Source organism: Kwoniella dejecticola, chromosome 6 (genome assembly GCF_000512565.2).
Source record: "Kwoniella dejecticola CBS 10117 chromosome 6, complete sequence".
In the NCBI taxonomy this organism is placed as follows: domain Eukaryota; kingdom Fungi; phylum Basidiomycota; class Tremellomycetes; order Tremellales; family Cryptococcaceae; genus Kwoniella; species Kwoniella dejecticola.
Genome location: NC_089306.1, coordinates 1,075,429 through 1,084,992, shown reverse-complemented (window position 1 = coordinate 1,084,992; position 9,564 = coordinate 1,075,429). Strand labels below are relative to the sequence as shown.

The window sequence follows — 9,564 nt, the reverse complement described above, 5'->3', positions numbered from 1 at the left end:
TTAGCTGTGCGTTGTCACATCAATCAAGGCCTCTACGAGTATGGAATATGCCGTTGCAGGGTTGTTGGCGTATAAAGTGCCCCGCGATCCGTGCGGTGACATCACATCAATAACCCTGAATACAATAATAATGTAATAAGGTAATGGAGCAAGGGCTAAATCTCTAGTTATCACGCGTAGGCAAAGACAAGATAACATTATAACATTATGCAAATGACTCAGAGACTCTATCTCAGCCTTTTCCTACGGCACCATCCTATTTCTAACTATATATACATTACTTTGTCGTTCAATCTGATTTATTCTACGCCGTTCTAACAGCACCACTTGCAACTCCACCAGTACGGGGTGACCGTACATCCGCTCAAATCAAGTTTAACCTCATCTCCGTTTCTCATCGTCGTTCTCAAGCGACAACCTAGACAACATTCTCCTCCTCTTCATCCCTGTATCTCCCGCTCCCATTCTGGTGCTCTTCGGCACCACAATCATCCCTCAAATCCCATTTCCCATCCTCGCCAATCTGTCCATGAGCAGGTAATCCCAATCTCTCTCTTATCCTCTCTACTGCTCGGGTCCAATTCGCTTTCCACACCATCCAGAATTCTAGGATACTAGCATACGCCAAAGCGATACTGAGTCCTACCCATATTCCAATCAATCCCAAGTGGAAACGAGGGGTGAACGTCAGCCATAATCCGAATGGTAAGCCGATTATGTAGTATGAAGTCAAGTTGATTAGGGCACCGGTAGTGTGTAAACCGAGTGATCGGAGGACAGCTCCTGCTGTTGAAACTATTCCGTCTGAGAGCTATAAAGTGCACCCATTTCGATCGTCATCATTAGCATCGGATTGAGTCAGATAGCCAATCGAGATCCGCAAAATGAAAACCCGACTCACCTGGAACAAAGCGATGTAAGGCATAATCTCAGCTACGAGCTCGACTACTTCGCTATCGTTGTTAAACAGGTATCCCCAGTTCTTCCTGAAGATCACACAGATTGATCTACCAGAAACATGAAAGAACGCGCAACAAAATTAGCAAACTGGACATCGATAGAGGGTCGAGTCACTACGAAACTCACGAATTGATGATCGCGAAGATCAACGACCACAAAAGACTAGCTCTACTAGCCCACTTAGCCTCCCATCCTCTTCCAGCACCAAGCAAATTGCCCACTCGCACAGCAGCAGCAATTCCCAACGCAGCAGGCACTTGGTAGAACGTGGAAGCTGTCGAAAGAAGCACTGATTGAGCTGCCAGGTGTACTGGACCAAGTAAAGAAGCTGCCAAAGCACATGCTTCCCAAGCCCACCATTCGGATGAAAGCTGCGATGTTGGCCAAGGCATGATCAGCATCAGGCAAGAATCAGCAAAATTCACCAGAAATACGGAGAAGGACAACGCTCACCATGATCGTACCAGCCAACCCGAGAGAAGTGACAGTGCCCAATTTCGAGAAACAATGTTGGAACTTGACAGGATGGAATGCCTCTCTGGGTCCATAAAGGATTGCCCAGGTCAAAGAAGCGATGAACTAATGTTAGGATGTCAGCGTAATTTCTTTTCCTTCTCTCGCGGTCACGCGCAGAGCGATGCGATCCGACAGACACTCACAGCTAAGTTGTATGACATTCCAGTCGCAAGCGCACCACCCACGAATCCGAGTCTACAGAAATCCGGTCCCCATACCTGCGCGACAGACAGTCAGCTTTTTGCGTCTGATTGAGCGGAACAAAGAAAGTGAAGAGCGAGACTTACGAAGAGATAGTTCATGAGCAAGTTGGTGGGAGCCACAAAGAACAGCACGTATGTAGGCACATGCATCAGATTCTGAGCTTGGAGGTACCTGATTCATCAGATCAAATCACACATCTCTCAATCAGCTAACAACAAACAATCACATGCTGCAATGCTGCAAAGCTGCAATATGGAGGATCTGGTCGATACTCACTTTTTCATCAAGACATTCCCTCCGTATCCCGGAATACCCGAACTCAACCATCTCAAATACCTAGCCGCGTATTTAGCCACATGCGCTTCCTGGCCCAGGGCGACCAGGACACCTTCGATGTTCCACCAGATCATGAACATTGGAATCATCGACACCGCCAAAACGACCGCCATTCGCTGGGTCCAAAGTCCGACTCTGGACGGGTCAGAGGAAGTCCAAGCGGCAGGTAGAAGAGTGTCCATCGCCGTGCAGAGACCTTGTAAGATCGAGAAGGACGATACGGCAGCTGTCATAGATGCCAGTGAGGACGCCGCTAATTCGGTAGTTCCCAAGTGTCCGATGGAGACGACCGAGGCTAAGTTGAGAGACCATTCTGCGAGTTGAGAGAAGAAGATGGGGATGGATGATCGGAGGATGATAGGTAATTCGGCCTAACGTTGCATAGATCACGATGGCATCAATATCAGCTTTATTGTCAGTGTGGGATAACCAGTGATCTGTTTCGGGGAGACAAACGGATGGAAAAAATAGGCATGTGGACTCGAATCGAAGCGAGGTTTGACTCAACTCACCCTCAAAGCCTCTTGCCAAACCCTAACTTCCACGCCCTCCTCATCAACAGGCAATTCCAGATCGACCGCATCGAGCTCTTCTACCGGATCCAGATCCATCGGACCCACTCCACCCTGGGTTCCAGGGGTCATCCCTAATCCTGCTCTTCCTCCAAACATCGCTCCCCCCGCACTCTGTACCAAACCCCTCGCCACATCTCCACCTTCATCCCCGGACGAGTCATCCGCCATTCTAACAGTCACACTTTGCCTCCTTCCCGGTCCCGGTAAACCTATATCGGAGATATACGGGCTCGAAGTCCTCGAGAGGGGTCTCGCATTCTTCCCTCTTCCTCTTCTTCCAGCTTGATTATCCCCATCATCACTCTCATTTCCATCTTCAGCTTCGGAAGGCGCCGCGGAAGAATCTCTAGAAGCTCCTTCATGTTTATCATGAGCGTGAGGCAAGTGATCTTTTCTGGGAGGTGTTCGAGCTTTAGATCGAGATCTGGAATTGCCTCCGGGGTGGCGATTATTGCTTGAGGTCATAGTCATCCCATTCCCACCTAATCCTTCCATCGATCTGGATTTCCTGCTGTTCCTTCTACTCCCAGCTCCAGCTCCGAGGGGCGCGCTGGTCGATCCATATGACTTTCGCGAGGCCCTACTGGCTCGGCGGGAGGACCAATCCCGATCAAGCAACTTCGATCGCTCATTGCTTTCGTCGCCATCCGCATCAAGATCGTCGTCATCGTGGAAGATGATGGCATCCTCGTAAGACGCCTCTTGGATCGTACCGATATGAGGTCCGTGACCGTGCGCGCTGGCTGCCGCAGAAGGTCTTCGTCTGCCAGCGGTGAGTGCAGGGGCGGTCTCTTCCGTTAATGATAGATCGTTGTGGTCATCGTGAAGTTGATCGTAGTCCTGAGTAGCGGCTGAGCCTCTTCGAGGATGAGGGTGGACTCGAGCTCGATTGATCAGATTTTCGAGGTTCGATTGAACGGCTGGAGGGAAATGGGCGGCACAAGACGGGGTGAGAACGAAGATGAAAGACAATCAAGATCAGCCAACTCGGCGACTGTAGGCAAGTGAGTAGAGAATCGCCCAACTTACCATAGGGCGAAGTAGATAGAGACGCGGCGATAGAGCTTGAATGAGGGAAGTTGGACATGGCAGGTTGCTGGCTTACTGCGCGACTTGAATTGATTCGAAGCGAAGGCAGAGACGAAGGGAGAAGCAAAGGCAAGTGGGAAAGGGATATAAGCGTTGGAACAAGACTTGCTTCTTATATCTATATCTATATCTCTCTAGTCGATGTGAATTTCTTCAATCGGTAGTATTAGATCAGTCGCTTTGCGATGTGCTCGGATCTTGTACTAGAGCTTTGATCGTGTGATCAGATACCCGTCCTAAGTCCAGAGTCCAGATTCCAGATTGTCGGTACGATGGCCCGAGAGTCGCTTGTTTGATGCTGATGGTGATGCTGATGGTGAGAGTGGTGACGCCCAAAGGATCTAAATTGACTGGCTTCGTCGAGTTGTGATTTACTACTCGTAAACTTGATGATCGCCGATTTATCCGTTGACTTTCGTTGCGTTGCGTCGGTCTGTTGATTCTATATACTATATACGATAGATACAGCTGAATGAGTTCAAGTACAGCCAGAGCTATCTCTTATTCCGAGTCAAAGATGTTTCGATGTCATGTATCCTGTATCCTGCAAAGATTAAACCTTGTTCAGCGGAATCATGTGGAGAACTGAGAAGAAATTTGCTAGAAACGCGTAACATCATAAGATATATTCTCCCAGTTAATCGGACTTACTTAGTATTCCCTGAATTCATATCGGTTAAAGTGGGGTAAAAAGCCTAACGTGCCTATGGCTGAATTCTACCCACTTACCAAAAATCATTGCCCCGCATGAACCAGTACTGGTGAGTGTAAGTGCAGTAGTCTTACAACGACATGTGCGAAATGCATGCAAAATGATCAATGAAGACGAAAAATGTGAATTGGCTCTACTATACAAGATGTGGAATGCGCAATGTGTCATCGCTTTGAGTCTAATTCAACCATCCTCTACAAGTCGCCGCACCACACAAACAAGGTACTCTCAAAGCAGGATCCGATTCCAATGGGAACTTGTAATCGTACAGGATCTCTTCTCCTGGGTGTAATGTCCTTTCGGCGTATATGACGATCTGCCAAGTCACATTGAATGTCAGCTCGACCCATTTGACGCCTAGTGCGCCTTCTTTCGGCTTCCCAAGAAGGTTTGGGATGGACGAATCGGACTCACTTTCGACTGTCCGTTGACTTTGATGATTTTGGCATTTGCAGACGGATCACAGGAGTGATTGATCAGTCGACTACAGTATCACAACATCACCGATTAGCTTTCCGGAACGTTGCTTGGGATCAGAAGACCAAGACTTCCAACTGTCGAGTGTCGAGGGGTGTCATGGGGAAATGATGACGCAGTGAAGACCAACTCACCTAACACTACCCCTGAAAGTCGCATCGCAGACAATATCATTATCGATCCTAAAGAGATAACTACTGCCTATACCCTGCTTCAAGTACTTCTGCTCCCTCACATCGGCTATCGCAGCTCTGCACAATTCTCCGACATACTCGCAGACCATCTCCCCTTTCACAATAGTTTCCATCGCGTATAATCCATAACCTTCAATCGCCGACCTCGCAAATCGAAGTTGTTTCTTTCTGATTCGCAGCTGGTTAAACGCGAACAATTCAGAGTCCGTAATCGTAGAAGTAGTCACTTGTCTATTCTGATCTCGACCTGCCAATCTTGCCGTTCGTCCCGTCGTCACGCCCGAGCCAGAATTAAGTGTAGACGATTCGTCCGATGTCGATGCTGCTTTAGTAGCTTTATTTCGCTGAGGCAGGTAACTTGATTTGGCCAGCGGGGGGATCTTCTTGAATCCTTCTGCACGCCATGATCCAGAAGTGTGATATAACGGATGATTCTCATCCAGAAGCCCTTCTTCTTTGACCTCATCCGAGGTCGGGAAGATGGGTTCGACGCCAGTCTTAGCTGCTTCCAAAGCCTTTCCAAGCCAATACGCATCTTCTTCGTCGACCACCGTGGTCGCAACGAATTTGTCAAATTCAGATTTGGGTCCTTTCTTCTTACCTCCGACAGCTTTCTTCACCTCCTTCACCTCAGCTACCGGTTCGATGGTGATTTCAGCAACATCAGGTTCAGGCGGAGGAAGGATCTCAACGGCGGGAACGGGCGATTCAAGTCGAGCTTTCTTGCTCTTCTTGGTGACCTTGACAGCTTTAGCAGGTCGTTTCTTCCCTTTGGTCATTGGTATATCGTCCTTCTCCTTCTCCTGGACGACCGCGAGGTCTTCTTGAGGAGGTGGAGCAACTTCGTCGACTTCCATCATGATGTCCTCCTTGATCGAGGTCGGAGCGGCTGGCTCACTATCCGATAGCGAGGAAGCGGAAGAAAAGGAGGGTAAACGTTTTTTAGGCTTAACGACGGGAACGTTTTCATCGCTACTCTCATCGGATTCCATCAACTTCTGCCTGAGTTTATCGGCTTTCAAGCGATCAGCTTTTGGACCAGTCGGAATAACGGCTGGAGGCGCGGGTCGATTCTTTTTGGTGATAGTCAAGTATTTCCAGGTCCCACCGGAACCCTTTTCGACATCCAGCTCGCCTGCGTTGGTTGACGGTCGTTCATCCTCGACCCTCCTAGATGAAGGCGGGGTCTTGACCACTAATGTCAGTTTGTGTCCTTGGATAGCGGTAGTGTCAAGTACACGCTGGGCTCGGTACGCTGAGAAGTTGTCGGAGAAGAGGATGTACCATCCAACATGATTATGCAGGATCTGGGAGCTGTGTCAGCGCTGATGCCCAAGCAAAGCTATTGTTCGTGAGATGACTCACCTGAGAAGGCTTGAACATCTTGAAATGGTCCTTCACGTAGTTGCTATGTCCATCCGTTGAAGGAAGAAATTTTGAATCAATGAAAACATGGGCTAGTCCATTAGATGCTATGGCGGCTTTCACCTTCTCAACAGCTTCTTCATCCACTTTATTAGGTTGAGGAGCCGCTCGTCTGCGTCCATAAGGCGATTTCTCTCTAGACCGATAAGTCGGCCGTGCGTCGTCTTCGCTATCGGAGGTGTAATCAGATGTATAATCGGAGTAAGGTGTTCTAGATCTCGACCGGGACGATGGAGGACGCCTCGAGTCCGGTGTATACGAATCCGCTGTGTCAAATCTTCTACCCTTTATACCGCTGCTATCTTTGTGATGATCGCTAGCATGACGAGAGAAAGGGGCAGCAGTGAATGAAGAAGCTAGGTGCTGAACCGATGTGTCTGGTCGACTGGGCAGGCCGCTGGGTCGATTTGACAAGTACGAAGGCGGTGTAGGAAGATAAGTGGATGCCAATGTAGGTCGCGAAGGTAAGGCACCTGGTCGGGTAGGCAGAGAAGCATGAAAATTAGCTGGGGCTGTGGGCGGTCGGAAAGCTGGTCTTGTCGGTAATGACCCAGATAACGGTTTAGGAATTGACGGTATGGTCCGGGAAGAGATCGAGGAAGATTCGGTACCTGTGCGAGGAGTTTGAGCGCCTGCCGAGGAAGGTGTACTGGTACCAGCTGCTGTTGGAGGTATGAGAGCCGGTGTGGGAGGTTTGGGGATGACTTTGGGTTTAGGCGGTGGGTATCGCCTCATCATTTCCTCTTCTACCGCTTTCTTCGTTCGCAATCCCCTCCCATCCAGCACAACCCTGATCTTCTCGTTTCCATTCAAACTGATCCTCTGACCATCACATGCCTTGACCACTTGACAAGCGACTTCATGTGCAGTCCCTTTCTTACCGTGCGGCGGTCCATCGAATTTGACCCAACATATACCTAGCTGCATCCCCGATTTGGTATCCATCTTAGCATCAATATCCTTTATCCTGCCATGAGGTCTAAGGAACTTGCTGATTTGGTCGGTTGTGGTCAGTGGACTTAGACCGGTAATGAGGACAGCTACAGGAGGGGGCGGTGGTCTAGGCCCTGTCGAATATTCGTCCCACTGAATGATCACGTCAGCTCAGATCTCCCACAAGAAATGATCTCGTCAGCTTACTTCGTATTCCACCTCATAGTACCCGGAGCGGTTCTTCATTGCCCCTCTTCCCCTATGTAATTGTTCTTTCGATATCCTGCGCCTTGGATCGAATACCTCCACTGCTTGACCATTTATCATACCATCGATTCTCTTTTCCTTTCCAACGAGGAGGAAATTGCCCAAACCAGGTCTGGGTTCTACGCAAGCTGGCGGGATGTATGGAGGAGGTAAATAAGGCGGAGTAGGTGATTTAGGCGGTGGTGGCGGCGACGATTGAGAGAGTCCTGCAGATTCCATATCGACTTCTGGACTTTCCTCCTCATCTTCCTCGGACTTGGATGGTGATGAAGGCCGCCGTATTGACAAATCTCGAAAGTGAAATGACGGGGGCGCTATCGAATCCATAGCCGGCGGGCCAGGCGATGGAGGCGCAGGCGGAGGCGGTGATGGTGGTTCTATAGGAGGAGGCGATGGTGGTCTGCTGTCAGATGGTGGAAGTATGACAGGTGAAGAATGTGAACGAGAGGAAGAAGGAGCCGAGTTGTAAAATGATTTGGGCGCTGAAGGAGGGGGTGGAGGTAAGGGCGATGGTGCTTGGGTAGGCGGGGAAGGAGGTGGAGGCGGCAATCCATCTTCATACTCGGGTGGTGGAGGAGGTGTTGGAGGCCGATCATCACCTGGAGGTAACGGGGGTGTCAATGGTCTACTGCCGTTGGGCGGAGGTGGGGGTGGGGGTGATGCAGGCGGCTGAGGGGGTGGTGTGTCGTTCGGACTCGATCGCTCGAAAGGCAGATTGGCCAGATGCGGTGGTTTGGGTCTTTTCGAGAATACGGATGTGGAGGCTGGACCGGTCGATAGCCCAGTCAACGATATCGATACTTTCGCTCGTGAGCTTTCATCTGTCGGCAAGAAATTCGCCCTATAGCTTGTATCCCCTTCCGATTTCCCTTTGTCTCCGGACAAAGCCTTGCCATGTCGTTTCTTGGGCGAAGTCGGCGGTTTCCTAAGCTGTTGCGAGTCTGCTTTTAGTGGTATTTGCGATGAAGAAGCAGTACTTGAACCTATGCTTCCTATACTTGTAGCGGATGGGAATTTGTTCAAGCTGGAGTTGCGACTGGGTGAGGGTCCGGAAGGTATGCTTATCCGGAATGGAGTGGACGGTGATGCGACACTCGAGCTTGACTGTCTACTGGATTCGCCATTGAGACTGACCTTGGCGATGCCGTTCAGGGGAGACGAAGAGGAAGAAGGTGAATTTATGCCGTTGATCTTTGTCCGAGAAGGTCCAGCTTGATTGGGTGTGGTCACTTCCGGTAAGCCGGTCGCTCGTTGTGGAAAAGCAAAGGATATCTTGTCATGCTTTCCATTGAGCAGAGCAGAAGGTCCTGATGGGGGTTGTCTTGCTGGACCAGCCGATGTAGCGCCATTTACATTGCGCAGAGCTTTTGGACCTGTGGGAGGTATTCTGGGACCGGTCGGCGGTGGTCGACTCGCGTTCGAGGAAGAAGGTAGAGGAGCCATTTTGACGGCTCAGCTTGATGTGAGTCCGACCATGCGAGCTGTGCTGTGCTTGACGGTTCGCAGGTACACCCAAGAGGTTGTGATCTGTCGCTGGGAGTATTTGGCTATAAGTAAAGCAAAGTGAACGAGAAACGGTATTTATTACGCGTTTTTGACTGTCGGCTTGATTCCGTCAAGTGTGAAATCGCGATTGATCAAAGGGAGGAATGGCTATGAAATGTCTTCCCTATCCTTCGCTGATGCGGTTCATTCGAGTGCACTTGTTTCACTCTGCTATGATGGTGATATGCTTTGCTGTGAATATGATATGTAGGTTATGCTATTTACCTTGTACGAGTACTGTATCTCCTCGTCGTTATTTTCTCTAATTATGACATCCCATCTGGAATCGCGTGCATCCATCAATCTAGTCTACAAAGTAACTTTACTTAAA

General features: G+C 49.6%; 2 protein-coding genes across 2 annotated transcripts; both read right to left on the bottom strand.

The window, feature by feature from the left end:
* Positions 1–418: 418 nt before the first annotated feature.
* I303_105274 (uncharacterized protein) lies at positions 419–3,678 on the bottom strand (the record flags this gene model as incomplete). The annotated part of the gene is made up of 9 exons (XM_018408571.1): positions 419–811; positions 902–1,007; positions 1,087–1,331; positions 1,414–1,539; positions 1,620–1,694; positions 1,764–1,851; positions 1,957–2,387; positions 2,529–3,511; positions 3,621–3,678. The coding sequence occupies 9 exons, from the start codon at positions 3,676–3,678 to the stop codon at positions 419–421; spliced, it is 2,505 nt and encodes an 834-aa protein (XP_018262262.1).
* Positions 3,679–4,570: 892 nt separating this feature from the next.
* On the bottom strand, positions 4,571–9,131 carry I303_105273 (uncharacterized protein; the record flags this gene model as incomplete). The annotated part of the gene is made up of 5 exons (XM_018408572.1): positions 4,571–4,708; positions 4,807–4,876; positions 5,004–6,370; positions 6,429–7,574; positions 7,629–9,131. The coding sequence occupies 5 exons, from the start codon at positions 9,129–9,131 to the stop codon at positions 4,571–4,573; spliced, it is 4,224 nt and encodes a 1,407-aa protein (XP_018262263.1).
* Between the last annotated feature and the right edge of the window lie 433 nt (positions 9,132–9,564).